This window comes from Colias eurytheme, chromosome 4 (assembly GCF_061535395.1).
Source record: "Colias eurytheme isolate Ceu_HAF_F1 chromosome 4, ilColEury1 Martin Lab GWU primary, whole genome shotgun sequence".
Lineage (NCBI taxonomy): Eukaryota > Metazoa > Arthropoda > Insecta > Lepidoptera > Pieridae > Colias > Colias eurytheme.
This window is the reverse complement of record NC_142983.1, coordinates 7,508,070-7,524,919: the sequence shown is the minus strand read 5'-3', so window position 1 is coordinate 7,524,919 and position 16,850 is coordinate 7,508,070. Positions and strand designations below refer to the sequence as shown.

General features: G+C 33.8%; 1 protein-coding gene across 1 annotated transcript; it reads right to left on the bottom strand.

The window, feature by feature from the left end:
- Positions 1-437: 437 nt before the first annotated feature.
- AGO2 (Argonaute 2) lies at positions 438-16,804 on the bottom strand. The gene is made up of 21 exons (XM_090120689.1): positions 16,667-16,804; positions 13,915-14,615; positions 13,668-13,838; positions 13,249-13,337; positions 12,527-12,623; positions 12,122-12,242; positions 11,768-11,907; positions 11,439-11,605; positions 11,068-11,161; positions 10,158-10,262; positions 9,502-9,629; positions 8,035-8,149; positions 6,756-6,923; positions 6,351-6,458; positions 5,409-5,528; positions 4,847-4,936; positions 4,480-4,608; positions 3,962-4,071; positions 3,505-3,598; positions 2,846-3,048; positions 438-1,552 (listed from the first exon to the last, which is right to left on the bottom strand). Exons 1-21 carry the CDS (start codon positions 16,674-16,676, stop codon positions 1,456-1,458), a joined length of 3,057 nt encoding a protein of 1,018 aa, XP_089976815.1. The 5' UTR covers positions 16,677-16,804; the 3' UTR covers positions 438-1,455.
- Positions 16,805-16,850: the final 46 nt, after the last annotated feature.

Sequence of the window (16,850 nt, the reverse complement as noted above, 5' to 3'; positions counted from 1 at the left end):
AAGTTCACAGATGAAGTCCTTTTTAATTCTGTGCTCTATGGTTCCAAGAGGTCAGTTAGCTTAACTAGCTCATAATCATTATAGCAGGCACTTGTAATTGTTATTTTTGTATTAGTTATAACAAATAAAAACGCTTGAATAAAAAAGATAGTGGATAAACCCAGAATAAATCAAATGATAGATTATGAATCATTATTTTGCTCCATCACGCAGTTCAAGCACTTTATACCTAAGGCCTGAAAAAACTAACCAAATTACGATCAAATCGTGTCAATTTATGTGGTGTTTCTTCTGTATGCCTAATGTATGTTTATTTGTTTCTATCAATAAAATATGGTTAAAAAAAACAACTTTAAAAAAGGAGGTTCTCAATTCGGCCGGTATAATTTTTTATATACAATATGTATAAAGGTTAAAGGTAATAAAAAAACAATCTGTGCTTTTTGAAGATTTTATTAAAACATCCAGATTTTAAATATAGATTAGTGTGACAGTGTCCTTAATTAAATACACATTTTTTCAGAGTAAATATTAAAACATAGAAATAGGATTTGTGTAACCAAACATTAAAATAACCTTATTCTATTGATTAAAATATAATACATAATATGAATGAAAACATTTACTCTAGTGCCTAATTAGGTTGTACCATAAAGTGCGGTTATTTTTCAACAATTTTTTAAATCCGAGACCCAATTTTATTTTTTTCATAATGTTCCGAGAAAATACAACATGATTTTTGTTTTAATTTTCTTCCTTAATCAAGCACTAGTCGTAAAAGCCTGAGATTAAATAAACAAATGACAATGTAGTCCTGTAATATCCTTTATAAATCCTTAATATACTTATCGATTATTCTTCTATTAAATTCTGACACATCAAAACAGAGTTTCTTGCATAGTTTTAAACTTACACGTTTAGCAATCACGGAATAAAAAAGGAAATAAACATTTTTCTGTAATATATTCAATTAAGGTTTTATAAAATGCATACAATTTTGATTTTGAAAAAAAATATATCACAATAAAAAAATCAGTCACAATTTTTAGCCACGAATAATTCTAAACATACAAAATGAAGCTATTATTTTTTGTTAGTCCTATTTTCATTGTTACAAATAATATTTTTGCAAGTAGTAGAACTTGAAAACAAGACCATTTTGATTTAGTTTTTTATTTTTTATTACTTTTTACGGTATACGCAGTTACAATAATATAATCATTAATTCCTACACGATTAAAATATAAGCGACTCCCGGCTTCTAACTTTAAACGTTGCTTCTACAGATAAGCAAAAAAGCAGTAACCTTTTTAATACAAACATTAATTTCAATTGGCAAAATATTCATAATTATACAAAAAAGCCTAAATAAATTGTTATAATTTCGATAATCCATTACGAAATTAAGAATATAAGAAATGATAATACACCGGAGTCGCTAGACAACATAGGAATTTAGACGAAGAACATGCGACTGTAATCCAGCATTCTGCTAAGGACTTGCAGTCGCTGCGGTTTGATCTGCAGATCTCTGTCGTTGAATTTCGTGCCACTGTTAACAAAGAAAAAGACAATAAAATAATTAATTATGGAATGGTTAGTGCACTTGTGAATACATATTATTTGCTCAAAAATAAATCTACTGCACTGTTCAGTTCTCTCAGTTACTAATTAAATTTTATGGTATATTTTGTGGTAAGAAAGGACTCTAGATAGTGATATAGGCAACTTTTTACTGCAGTAAAATCGGATTTTAATGAATTTGGTTAGTTGAATTCGTCTCCACTTGGACAGGAATTATAAGGTGCATTGGGTAATTCCGGCCACGGGTTAAATACGTAAATATTAAATTAATACGTAACTATCGATAGATTAAGCAAATATGTATGCTAATAATATCAAACCTAAATCTTCATGCCCTTCCTTCACGATACTTATGATAAAGCGATGCTCTACAGTGGTATTCACAATTTTTGAAATTACCCCTCATCTGAAATTCCCCCAATGCACTACAATTTATGAAGTGAAAACTTCTTTAGCGGCGTTGGGTATAAAATCTTAAACTCGCGTCAGGACACGTGGCCTGGTCGGAAAAGCGTAAGACGGATTTTTTTTTAGCCCTTATATTCCATGCGTAAGACCATATATCAGCGTGTTTGATATTTTGGATACCATTCCAAAATATCAAACACGCTGAACGTTAATAATCAAGTTTTCACTTCTGCCGGCACTCCCGGAGTGCAACCCGTCTTTTAACGTGATAACGTTTTTAAAATCGTTTTAGTCGGGTGACATGTTCAGAAACTTGTGTCACACCAAAACCTCACGAGCGCGATCACAGGTGTAACGAGAGAGAGACGGACCGATCTCCCGTCTCATCTCGAGCGCTGCCACTGCATTATGTTATCACGTAAACATCTCGACCGTAAACCTACTTTACAAACAACTAATTTTTTTTTTTGTAACATGACTCACAACACAGAACATATAAAAGAGGAATAGATATAATAGAAACATAGAAAGGCATTGTAGGCGGGGCAGACGCGCCAAGGATATGAGCACTGCTCACATCATCATGCGTATGATTCGTTCCAATTTAAATCGCGTGATCGCACGGCGCTATGATTGGTTAGATTTGAAATTGCAAATATGCGCGTAAGCGGACTTGCGCGGACTTGGCCACACCCACAGGCGACACCGGTTCTTATAGGAACGGCGAATTATTGCCATTATAACCTCTTTTATATGTACGTGAGCTGCTCCACTTCCTCTATCGCATGATTTTTGGTTTGTACAATTCGTCTCCACTTGGACAGGAATTATAATTGTTTGTAACATGACTCACAAGGTAAGGTTCTTAGCGCGCGTGCACGCAAGGTGCGCGTAGTACGTCGGCGCCGGGTACGACACGGAGCGAGTGCAGCGCGAGAACAGGTGGCACAGGTAGTACGTGAGCTGCTCCACTTCCTCTATCGCAATGTTGCCGTCGTTCCGCACCACGTAGTAGCGGGTCGGTCGGGCCGTGCCTTTGATCGCTTGGTGGGACACCTGAAACAAGCAAATTTAATCATTATTGATGTAAGTGTGAAGTCCCATGTCCCCTATAGTGGGGTAAGGGGCAGATGCATTATACATCTGTTTCACTGATCGATTTTCTTTAGGGACAAGTAGGTGATCAGCCTTCTGTGTCCTACCAGACCGAGACATTTTTTTTTCTTCGTCTCCACCGGGAATCGAAGCCAGGACCCCTCGGTTCTACGCTCACGCGTCAACTACTGTACCAAGGAGGCGGTAGAAATAGATGCAATAGGTGTGTTAAAAAGCCCTGATCTCAGTAGCCACCCGTGTTAGATTGGGAACAAAATGTTTAGTTGTTTAGTTACATTTCATTGAAGAACTTCTGCAATTCTTCTGCAATAACTATACGACTTTTGAATCATTAATTAGTAACAACTTACATATTAACCAGATAGTTTAAAAATAAATGAATATAAAATAGATTACCATATAGAAATCCATTTCGCTGCTGTGCACAATGTCCTTATCAACCACCGTGCCCGGTTCTACGTTTTGAGCGTTAGTTTCACCCAAAAAGAATCTGAAATTGAACAGATACGTAAATCTACTAGATATAGATATAGATATTGTTAATTTCATTAAAATATTAAGGTACGACACGTATAATCTAATTGAGAATGGCGACTCATAACGAACTTTACAATTTTACAAATATTTTTTTAAGACGACAACACTTATTTCATAATTTGCCATCTTCTAATGCTGTTTTACGGTTTGACACGATTAGTGTCGATTTTGATTAGTGTCGAAAAATAATTCAAACAACGGCAAAGTATTGTATCTTCATAGTCAAAACACAATCAACAACTCAATTTTCATCAAAGCACAAAATCTGTCAATTCAATTAATATTTCAAATAGGAATCTATCTTATAGCCACTTACCTCGTGTGATGTCTTTTTTGCACGAGTAAAAACATGATTTCAGGTTTTGCATTAGGGCCAGCCATGCGCTCGTATGCCTTGTACACGGCCACCAATTCACTATTCATAACCTGTTTAAAAAATGGCAATAAGGTTATTTAATAAAACAAGCCAAATTTGCAAATCATCAAACAATCTTTTTAGCTTTTTTGTTTCATAAAAAAATTTTGAAAATATTTAATTAAAGTTGTCATGGGGCAAATAATTGTGGAGGAAGGAAGGTGGAATTCCTCCATCGAAAAAGGGAGGATCCTCGACCAGTCTACTCGACTGGCCGGCCGTTAAGGCCCCAATGGATGATGTCGGAAAGTTGTATATATGCTCTGTAGCGAAAACATTTCGCTTGCGCGATTCAGAGCGAGGTGTCGCTACATAATAATAAAAGGTCTGGGATACTTGTTTTTTAAATCATAATAAAATCCGTTGCATTAATAGTTATGAGATATTTTAAAAATTAAATCTCAGAAATTCATAGATACCTGAGCGAATTGGCCTTCCGACACTCCATCGCGGAATATGTATATTTTTCGCGGAAGGGAATTCTGGTGCTGTTTATACACCTTCAAGTGTTCCACCATCATGTTTTCAAATTCGACGATCATCTCTTTCTGAAATAAAAAAAATCACAATATGAATGTATTTAAAAGATATTCATACAAATTTGTTTCAAATTGTCTACTCTGTATATTAATTTAGACGGTAGTTACTGTCTTACGAATATTTTAAGTGATAAAGTTTGTTTGTTTTTTTTTTTGGCATCGCAACAGAGTAATTTATAATTGACTGGTCAGGCGAAGCCGCGGGCGTAAGGCTAGTAAAATATAAATAGCATTTAATTGATCTTACCTTTGGCGTTTGAATACTCAATTCAATGTTGTATTGGAAACATTTTGTGTCGAACGAAGCGGTCACAGCCGCGATACTTGGTATATCCGTCTGAAATATAATCACAATGTTAGTACAATATGTGAAGGCAACTTAATACATATTATGCATATTATTTCGTAATTTTTTTTGAAGTAAAACTTATTTAGGCGCGTTGAGAGTACAATTTCAAGGTAGCGTCATGGCAATACCGTCACGTCATGGAGTAAGGGGACGATTTTGGTATCTTTGAATCTTGCCAAAGAAGTTTCACTTCTGACACGTGTGCTCGGCACAAACGCTCTCCTTTTTTCAAAATGTCCAAATTTTTTATTAATTGATTATATTATTTTATTTTCAATAAGTGAAGTCCCATGTCCCCTAGTGGGGTAAGGGGCAGATGCATTATACATCTGTTTCACTGATCGATTTTCTTTAGGGACAAGTAGGTGATCAGCCTTCTGTGTCCTACCAGACCGAGATTATTTTCAATAAATTAATAAAAAATGTGTACTAATTTCCTAGGTTAAAATAATAAGCGTACCTGATCAGGGCTCGGATGTGTGACATCAGCGCCCACGATCATAACGCCGCCATCTTTCAAACATGGCGGCACACATCTATTCTCCAGGGTTTGGTTAACGCCCATCAATTTAGAATTCACCTATAATGATATGGAAATTAATAATGCTGGTAAGCTTACAGGGTTTTCGTAGTCTAATAGTATGCAAAGATTTTTAAATAAAAAGAATGAAATGACTACAGGTGTACATAGAATTTGTTAGGTTACAGTATACATAATATTTCTTCTAAGTCCTCTTAGGTATATATCCTTCTAAAATTACATGTTTTAATGGAAATTATGCCACAGAAGAATTAAAATAATTTGGAAAATGCAAAAGTGCACGCCTCATAATTTTTTTTAATTAATATTTATTAATTATTATTTTTGTTTATTTAATAACAATTAAACCACATCGAATCAGACCCTGAAAAATGAAAGGGTTCTATTCCTGAGCATACTCAAGCGTAAGAGAAAAAAAAAAGACTCGATTAGTAAAGTATTTCGGTCGCTATCGTGTTAACAAGAAAAAGGATCCGCACATACAGACACACGGACGTCCAAGACAGAACTTTTTTAAACTGTTTTTTAACTAGTTTAAATAACAAAAATGACATCAAAAATATCATGAACGTTAAAAATAGTGTTTTTTCTTAATATGTGTGTGTATGTATTATCTTACAAGTGCAATGTATGATACATAAAGACATTTTAAGTATGAAAAATCAGATGTTTTGCGCGAAGTGACAGTAGTACCCACCTCAACGCTTCGCTTATGAGGCGTGCAATATAATATGTAATATACTTGAGAATAAAAAGTCTAAAGGACACAAATTTTATTGTATTACGATTTTCTTATACATATAGATTAATGTTCCTGCGAAACTTCATAAATTAGACACAATCTGTAAATATTTAGCTTACCTTCAAAAGTATATTTCGAATAGTCTGTTCGTTCATACGTCTCTCTGCGGTGTTATCTTTAATGCACTGTGTTAAAATCCCAACCTCTAGCTCGGCCATTTTTTTAACCTGTTACAAATATTTTTAATCTATATAAAAAGGCATCAAACAGACATAAAAAATATTGAAAGGAATTACAGATTTTTTATCGCGATGTAGGATATACTCAATATCCCATTGGAAAAATAAAATTTTTGAAGTGATACTTCTTTAGGCGCCTTGAGAGTAAAATTTCAAGGTCACGTCATGGCAATACCATCACGTCATGGATTAGAGCGACGATTTTGGTATCTTTGAATCCTGCCAAAGAAATTTCACGTCTGACACGTGTGCTCGGCACACACGCCCTTTTCTTATATAACTTACCTTTTGATAAACATTTGGCGCCCAAGAACTGACAATGACGAATAAGAATTTAATCTTATTATCCACCGCCTTTCTGAACGTCGAATGAAGGTCCGTGACCCTTATGTTGAAATTCGTCAAGCTTGGCTCCTCCACAGTCATACCCATTTGTTTACCGACGCGTTTTATCTTTAAATAAATATAAAATTTAACATATATACATATAACTCAATTGTTATAAAATTGTAAATACATTAATCTTTAGTTTAAGGTTCCAATCTAGGTATGCATTTTTATTTTTTACCAAAAAAAAATCTCACTTCTTAACCTTCATTTATACTTTTATACAAATAAATACTTAACTACTAATTAAATACTTATAAAAATCACTAAAATGCTTTAAAAATGCAAAATGTTTAATATTAGAAATGAATTCTCTCTTTATACCAATATATCCTATAAACACTAATAAGTCACTATCTAAATACAAGTATTATGGCCTATCATGCTAGGCTAAGAAACGCACGTAGAAACCTAGGTCACAAGCATCACTACATAGTATAAAACAAAGTCGCTTACTCTGTCCCTATATCCCTATGTCCCTTTGTACGCTTAAATCTTTGAAACTACGCAACGGATTTTGATACAGTTTTTTTTAATAGATAGTCATTCAAGAGGAAGGTTTATATTTGGAGAAGTACTGTTATTTTTGAGGTTTCTAATGTGATGTCGTAAAAAATTACATTATTTCCGCTTACATTACAAACGCAGGCTGAACCCTACGAGTTTTATCAAAATAATGTACTAAGTATTATACACATTGAAAAGGTCTACAGAAAAGTCCGCGATGGTATATGTATATCTCTTATGGATAACCCACAATAACTTTTTTTGTCATTTACTTTTTACGACAAATAATGGCTAATTTTCGAAGCGATTTTAACCAATACAGCATTAATCCTTAACCAATTAAATACCTTGAATACATTGTCCATTTAATATAGATCTATATGGCCCTTTACACTATATGATTTAAGTGAATATTTTCGAAGATATTACAGATTTAAAAATTGCGAGACATAGCGTTTGCGGCGGTACCGGCCGGCCGCCCGGCTATGTATTTTATACCCGTGCAAAGCCGGAGCGGGCCGCTTTGTTTTTATATACAACGTTCACAGTTTTTCTGTTGTGTATTTAGTATCAGCATTGCACCCGTGCGAAGCCGGGGCGGGTCGCTAGTGTTATATAGTTTTAAGTTAGGTAATAATTTTTTTTTCTTTCTTCCTTTCTATATACGCACCATTTCTATAATATTGTGGCAGTTCAACCTATTAGGATCGGCTTCAACAACAATGAAGCCCCACGATTGAAGCGCGCTTGGTCTCAATAAACGTCTCGCTTGCCATACTCCCCTCCTGCACACAAACATTCTTTATATAAATCCACAATGTTTTTAATTAAAACCTACATTAACATTTTTAGATTATGAAATACTATAAAGTAATCAATAATCACAGTATCTTGTTTTTTTTAACCGACTTCAAAAAAAGGAGGTATTGAGCCCGATAAGCTGGTTAGTTTTACATTGGCTTGGCGCCAATATCAAACCTATATAATAAATAGCACATCTAAATAATATGTAGTAATAAATAATATCCTTAGATTATGGATTGGTCTCCGCGCGCGCGCTACGACTAGATACCGCCGGCGTACTTGAAAAATGCGGCAACTTATAGTACGCCGAATTCGGCGTACCCAAGCCAGTCGTGTCACAAGCATTGTGTGGAGAGGGTGAACTGATAATTTATAAAGATTTTGAACAAAATCTGAAGTAAAATGCCGATTTGTGTCATAAAACTATTTAAAAATAATACAACAAAAAATATGAAAGACACTGGGATCACGTACCATCACTAAGTATCGTATTATTCGAAATTTCTCCTTTACTTCGAAAAATTTTTCTACGAAAATACGACGCCATTCAGTGTTGCCGTATTGCATATCCAAAAAAATACGCGTGGTTGAGGAAATATTTTAGCAATAATTTGAACTTTTTTTTTCAATACTATTACTAATACATGTATAAAAAAGTATAATACAATAATTTATTTCTGTTTAACCATGTTTAACTGACTCATATAATATGTTTTTTTTTATTTCCGCTTTTTTACTTTTAAACAACCTTTGTGACTATAGTATAGTAGCGTCGCAAGTGGATTTGAGTCACATGTTCATGGATTCGATTCCCGGCCAGGTCAGGATGAAAAAAATATTTTTCAAACTTCTTTCCAAGATGCCAGATTTGCCATTTATGAGGTAAAATTTATGTAGCTGGCAGCCCAATTCTTCACACACACTAGCGTCTTTACAAATTGCCTAACACACACTACAGAAATGAGTTGCCGCACTCACAGAGCTATTGTTTTTAGGTGGGGCGGTATCTAGTCGTAGCGCGCGCGCGGAGACCAATCCTTAATCTAAGTTAATATCAAATCTTTTTGATTTTTTACTTTTCCGTTTTTGAAGTCGGTTTTTATTTAATTTAAAACTTAAAAGCAAGATACTAATATCATAGCAATAATTAAGCTAGAATAATATTAAGTCATTTGGCTAAATATTATACTAGCAGGTATTGTAGTAAAAGTATTTATCAAAGCGGTGGGATGTTTCAATTTGCATAATACTTACTTTTCTGAATAAAAAAAAGGTATCGAATTGAAATTTAACAGCTTACGTCATACTTATTATAGAAGTAAAATAACCCTACCTTGGTACAACTGTTCCCTCGCCGACATTCAACATTGGTGCGCGTAGAATTTTCGCCTCCACTTCATAGAATCTCGTTGAGATCTCCAAACCAAATTCGCGGAAATATTCATTGCTGGAATACTTCATCTGTAATAAATATCATAATGATCATCATTTTTTTTATAAATAGACCTGTTTACCTATTAAAGTTTATTTATTTACGGCATAGGCCAAACCATACAATCATAAAATTTAATTCTAATTAACGTCACAATCCAAGCTGGTCATTATTAAATTCGTTGAATTCATTTTCATTCATTTTCAATGGATTCCAATAAAATAGAACAACTTAAAAACAACTGTAAAATTACTACAAGAATTAAAGAAATACTAATCTATACTATTAACCCATTGAGCCCCGAACGGCCCGATCGGTCCACGACACAATAGATTTTCTATTGTGTCTGTGATTCCGGGGCCTGAGTTATTAATATAAATCTGAAGTTTGTTTATTTCAAAAATTATTTCACCCTCAGTAAGTATAATCTAAGTACTAAGTATAATCAGTAATTAAAATTATATTACTGATTATACTTTCAGAGAATATAATATATACTTAGTAGCCAGTTCGATTCTGCATACATTGGATGTAAAATTAATACTTATAATACTTACATCCCTGATGACCTCTTCAATCTTGCGCTTACGGTCGCTAGGCGGCGTTGCCGCTTCGCGCACCATTTTCGGCAATTGCCTGTCGTTGAGTTGTCTATTCAATGCCTGTTGGAATAAGGCAGACAGAATAAATTATTATCCCTACTAGATTTCCGCCCGCGGCTTCGCCCGCGTTTTCAAAGGAAAACCCGCATAGTTCCCGTTCCCGTGGGATTTCCGGGATAAAACCTATCCTATGTGTTATTCTGATGTATAAGCTATATTGTGGTAAAATTTCATCCAAATTTTCAACTCCATTCAGTAGTTTTTACGTGAAAGAGTAACAAACATCCATACATCCATACTTACAAACTTTCGCCTTTATAATAGTACATAGTAGGATTAATACTGTCATATAGTCAAATAAACTATTAAATAGTTCATCCAACACCATTTTATTCAGGAAGCCTAACAACATGCAACAATCAATAGGAGTGGGGCAGCAATGAATATATGTATCTTATATAGACTATATGGCAGAATAAACAGCGTCATGAGTCAGCCGACTCATGACATATGCTGAGCCAGGACCCTTTCACAGCCATAACACTTATTACCAACCTAATTACTTATTTATTTATTATGTATTAAATTGTCATATGTGTTTTGTGTTTTTTATTTGTATTTTTACTATGTTAATTGTTATTGTGATTTTCAGTTGTAATAATGTGTTATTTTTGTGAATAAATGTTTGTCTATGTTTGTCTATATACGCGGGAATAAATAATACTTACTGGTAAAACAGCAGGGCAGTTACCTACTTTGAGACAATTTCTAATTTTACTATTTATGGTGCGAAGCTTAAAAATCTTGTATACAATGTAGTTGATGTAATCTCTTTTATTTATTGTTAACTATTTCACAATCTCACCTGTCCATATGTAACTTCCAGTAACTCAATTGGATAATAAATCTGTTTGTCCCTTGGACCGACCCATACGCAATTCATGTAGGGATATTTGAGCCTAGAATAAATAAATCATTAATATTGGAAAATATATAATCAAAATATGTAATAATCTTAGAAATTATGTCAACAACTCTGAATATATTTTCTAGTGTTTGATTTTACGCAATTAAGTATTATCCATTAAGAAAATAAATATTTCAAGGGATTGGTTTAACGCTGCAAAGTGTGCGAAACGTCGGAAAATAATATAATGAATAAATCACGTTTAAAATCCGTTAAATTTTTTAATAATAATAAATATTTGTAAAACATTTAAACAAACAAATTCCTACCTTTGTCCCTTAACCCTGGCGAAATATTGTTCTACGGTTATAAGTTCGCTCTTTCCAGCAGTATCAGTGAGGGTAAACTTCAATTCATTCGCGGGCAATACCAGAGAATTGCATACAAATTCACGTTTTTTAAATCCTGTTTTCTGATCCCCAATCATAGCATTTACCTGGCGAACATAATAAATACATACATACATACATACCAATATTCTGGCAATTATTGATCAAAGCAATTATTAAACATCGTCCATGAAATGTATCTGTATTTTTTTATACTATCATAATCATTTATTATATTCTTAATATATAATTAACATATAAATACTAACGTGCAATCCACTAATAAATTTGCGGAATAGTTCGCATTCAATTTTACGCTGCCTCTCTAAAGGATTATTCACATCTAAGCGAAAATCGTTTCTGTAAGTATCCAACAGCGGCTGGCATTTAGGAAATCCCTTGTGAGCGACTGAAAATAAGCGACTAAGTTTGGTACTGAAAGTATTAAAATAAAAAAGCTATTTGAAATTTAAACGAAATAATTATACCAAATACAGACTATGCAGATAGTATAAACTTATTTTAACTACCACCAATTTGGTATTATGTTCGTATTTGTGTAATTTATGAAAATAATAATTTTGCTTTTATATCATTATTTTATATAGAAGGTAAAAGCTTACCATCGATATTTATAAATGGTCTTGATGTAAATATAGCAGATTGGAATAAACCAGTCCACATTTCTAATCCGTCGCCTAAATCGACGGGATTACGAGGACGCGTAAAGTACTGACGGCTCGCCTAAAACATACAAATGAAATACTTAGAAAATAGCAGCAGTAACATTTCACATCGTGAATTATTAAAATGTGACAAAACATTAGTTATATTTTTTTGGAGTGAAACTTCTTTAGGCACGTTGAGAGCAAAATTTCAAGGTCACGTAATGGCATTACCGTCACTTCTAGAATAAAACGACGATTTTTGTATCTTTGAATCTTACCAAAGAAGTTTTACTTCTGACACGTGTGCTCGGCACACACGAGCTTTTTCTATATTAGGTAGAAAAGTAAAAATTGTCTTACCTTCACATACTTTTCTAGCGCTCCTTGACGTAATATAACGTCAATACAATGTATGGCCTCTGTGGGTGGACACAAAGCGGTCCCTTCTTTCATATATCTAAAATTATATAATCACTTTAAATTCCACGAAAGTACAAATTCTAACCACTCTGGATCTTGTATATAAGTTACTTCTAATTACCTAGGTTTCACATACAATTAGAAATAAAAAATATATTGAATTGATATTGATTGATTTTATATTAAACTAGCGGTCCGCCCCGGCTTCGCCCGTGGTACATGTTTACGTTTTCTCTACACAAAAACCATCCTCGTACTTCAAGGAATATAATAAAAAAAGAATTATCGAAATCGGTTCAGCCGTTCTCGAGTTATGCGCTTACCAACACATTTTGCGATTCATTTTTATATATAAGACAAGTATACATTTCTTCCAGCTATAATAAAGACGTATCACTTTGTCATAAACACAACCTTTTTTTTTTTTATAGTGGGGAAATCTTCCAAAGATACCCACGGCCCCCGGGGAAGGAGCCGTGGGTTATGTCGGATTCTTACCGACTAAAACCCCACTGTGTTCCGTCGAGCCGCTTTAATGATGGGGCCGCGGGTATTTGTTAGAATTCTTCCGCGACGTCATAAACACAACCTGCCTTCTTGTCCTTTTTAAGATTCTATATTTATATGCGTGAATTAATAGAAAATAAGCATTATTATCTTACTTGAAGAGGGAGCCTAAATCAACAGTCCCAGTTGTTTTAATAGCAACATCAAATTTCATAAAGGTCCCGTTGTCATCTTTAATTTGGACCTGAAACGTAATTTTGTAGGTATCAAAAAATATTAAGCATACATTATTTTCATATTTTTATTGAAAACGAACTAAATCGTAGAACTCAATTTGAAATAAATTGTCGTAAGCAAATACAAAAATAAAATGAAACAAGAGAAGCATTCCTGTGTTTCATACATAAAATTTTATTTTGTATAAAGCATAAAACTGTTCCATTACAATTAGAATAAAAACTATTTTAACTTTAAAACGTATTATACATTACATATAATATAACATTAGAGACATAAAATACCTACATTTGAAACATTAGTCATAAAGTTAAAATTGCAAACGGCTTCAACTTACATCAGTATTAAAAACTTCATTGTCCTTCATAAGTTGTTTTAAAGCATAACAATTCTTCATCATATCAAATGCTATTAAATTTTTCGGAAAATGTTTAGCTTTCACTGCTTGGAATACTTTCGGCATCAACTTTTTAGGCCTCTCAGGAGTTATTGCAACGTCATAACGATGCTAAAATTAGAAATAAGCAAATGTAAAATTATTTATTGTCGTAGAATAAAAACAAATCGTACATTAAAATACTCACAATGATCAATGGCTTGATGAGCATCGGTAAATAGTTAGTAAGAACTTTTGTAGGATCAGAAGGCACCCCTGTTCGACTCCTAATTTTCTTAGGTAATTGAAATCGGCACAAAGTAGACGAGGGACGACCAGACTGCGTCGGTCCTTGGGCCTGTCTAACGGGCGCTTGTTCCACCGCACGACTGGTTGAAGCTTGCGATTCCACTTGCGCGGGAGCACTTGGCTTTGCAACAGAATCGCCGCCATGACCCGGCGTAGCTTTTGGAGCACCCCAGGCAGGTGCTGCACCCCTTCCATGACCTGCCGATTGTGATTGTGCAGGTCCACCCCAACCTCGTCCAGCCCCTGGAGCTCCACGGCCTCTTCCAGCCGATTGGATTGGTTGCGTCGGTGTAGGCACACTTTGCGATTCTTGTTTTTGAGGCAAACTAGCAATATCTTGAACCGATTGCGATGTAGATGGACCTGACGTATCCATAGATTGTACCGGTAAAGGAGTTTCCTTCTTCTTCTTTTTTCTTTTCTTCACCCCACCGATACTCAATCCAACATCGTCCTCACCTACATCCTCTTTAACAGCTTCTTCTTTTACTTTCTCTGGTGCCTTAGGCATTTCTGATGTTGAAGGTCCAGTGTCCTCGAGCGTAAGATCGCCTAAACCAAGACCCTCTTCTGCGTCTTTCTTCCCCTTTTTCTTGCCTCCTTTAAAAATAAATATCGTTGAGCATAACTTTAAAATATAAACAACGAATATTCGTTACGCGTTCATTGAATAACGACAGAAGACGTTTTCAAAACTTCCACAAGAAGTCGGTTGCGAGCCGACGCGACGGAGCCCCGCTTCGCGAGGCTCCTATTTATTTTATTTAAAATACAAACACGACCCAACCTCAGATAACAGGAACGTCAGCCCCCCTAGTCAAGTGGTTTTCTGTTAGCGTAGCGTTCAATAGAATAGACTACGAATGTATGAGATTGACGTAGGCTGTAGATACGTTTATCTACAGCTTACGTCAATCTCATACATTCGTAGTCTATTCTATTGAACGCTACGCTAACAGAAAGCCACTTGACTAGGGGGGCAGATAATACTATAATCCGCGTATAAGTAACTAGCTTTGCTCCGCGGATTCACCCGCTTTGCACGATTGCTCCGCTCCTGTTGGTCTTAGCGTGATGATATAATATAGACTAAAGCCTTCCTCGATAAATGGGCTATCTAACACTTAATTTTTCAAATCGGACCAGTTTTTCCTGAGATTAGCGCGTTCAAACAAATAAACCAAACAAACAAACTCTTCAGCTTTATATAATATAAGTATATTAGATTAATCATTAATCGCTTGATCTTTGATAGTTAAATTATTACAAAGGATGAAAACAAAACATCAATTTCATACACTTTTCATGTTCATCAATAAACACTATAAACAAATATAATATTATCTTAAAAAAAATAATATCATTAAAATAAAATTTTCAGAAATAAGTATTTCTGTTGCCGGTATAACAATAAATATAAAAAACGAGGATGACCTTTTAAGCTTTTAGCTTTAAGTTCCGAGTCCGACTCGCACTTGATCCTTCATAAGATCCTTCTCATGATTAAAACGAAAAGAAAGGAATTATCGAAATATGTGTCAGGGTCAGGTTTCAAGAGCGTTCAAGTATTATTGTATCAAGTATTATAATTAATACAAAAATTATACATTTAATTAAAAGCCATCTATTTTGTCTGTTCATACGGATCCTTCTTTTATTTATTTAAGTTAGTAGCTACTAAAAATTGCTTCTCTTGCTTGATAAAATTAGAGTGAAAGATAGCGATCCTACATAAAAATAAAATCTGTAAGTAATTAAAAATCAACAAAAGTTAATGAAGCTAATCTAAACTATTATTAAGCTTTTGCAGATTAAATATCACAGTACATAATTGAGTTTAAAGTTCATAAGAAAAATTAATCAACATTTATTAGCTTTTCTAAAGAACTTTAAACGTATGAGAAACTGTATTGTTACAAACACATATTTGGACACAGATTTCTGATGTAATGTATTTTTAAAATCTATTTTGTTTGTTTGTTGGAACGCGCTCAGCTCAGGAAGTACTGGTCCGATTTGAAAAATTCTTTCAGTGTTGGTTGGCCCGTTCATCAAGGAAGGCTATTAAAACCAACAGGAACCGCAGAGCGCAGCTAGTACAAAATATAGAGAGGGTATATTATTCAGTAATAAATTTATTTAAAAAAAAATATTCTTTAACTGACATTCATAGCTGTGCTTGCTTGACTTTTACTGAAATCTTCAAGGACCTTTATTTTGATAACTAAGCTTCTAATTTCAAAAATATTTCATATCATTTATATCAATAAAATATAACCTAAATCTGAAACCTAACCCTGAAATCTGTGCCTGCTTCACATTGAATGTGCCATTTATCAAGTTGTGGCTTTTGAAGAGCCAAATTGTGCTCACTTCAATGTTATATGGAGTTTATTATTGTTACAACTGATAATGTTATAAACATTTTACACTGCACACAATATAATTAAAGCTATGTATAGCTCTTTAACGGCAGAACAGATTGATTTGATTTTTATTTGATTAATTTACATCCGCTTGGTAATCCAATATAACTGATAAAAATTTCTTTGAAATAGAAAATCGAATTTGTTAGATTTGTTTCATTTTAAGCAACATCTCCCATCTTGCTTTAAATAAATACAAAAAGAAAAAATATAAAATTCACTTACCTCTCCCCATTTTTAATGAATGTCTGCAAAAAAAGAAAAACTGTTAATAATTTTTGTCAAAACTTTTAACAACATAATACAACTTCTATATTATTCCTCTACATTTTTTATTTCTATTATCACCAATCTTCATATTATTTTTAAAAATTAAACAAAACATTTGCAATTTAAATAATTCAAGAGT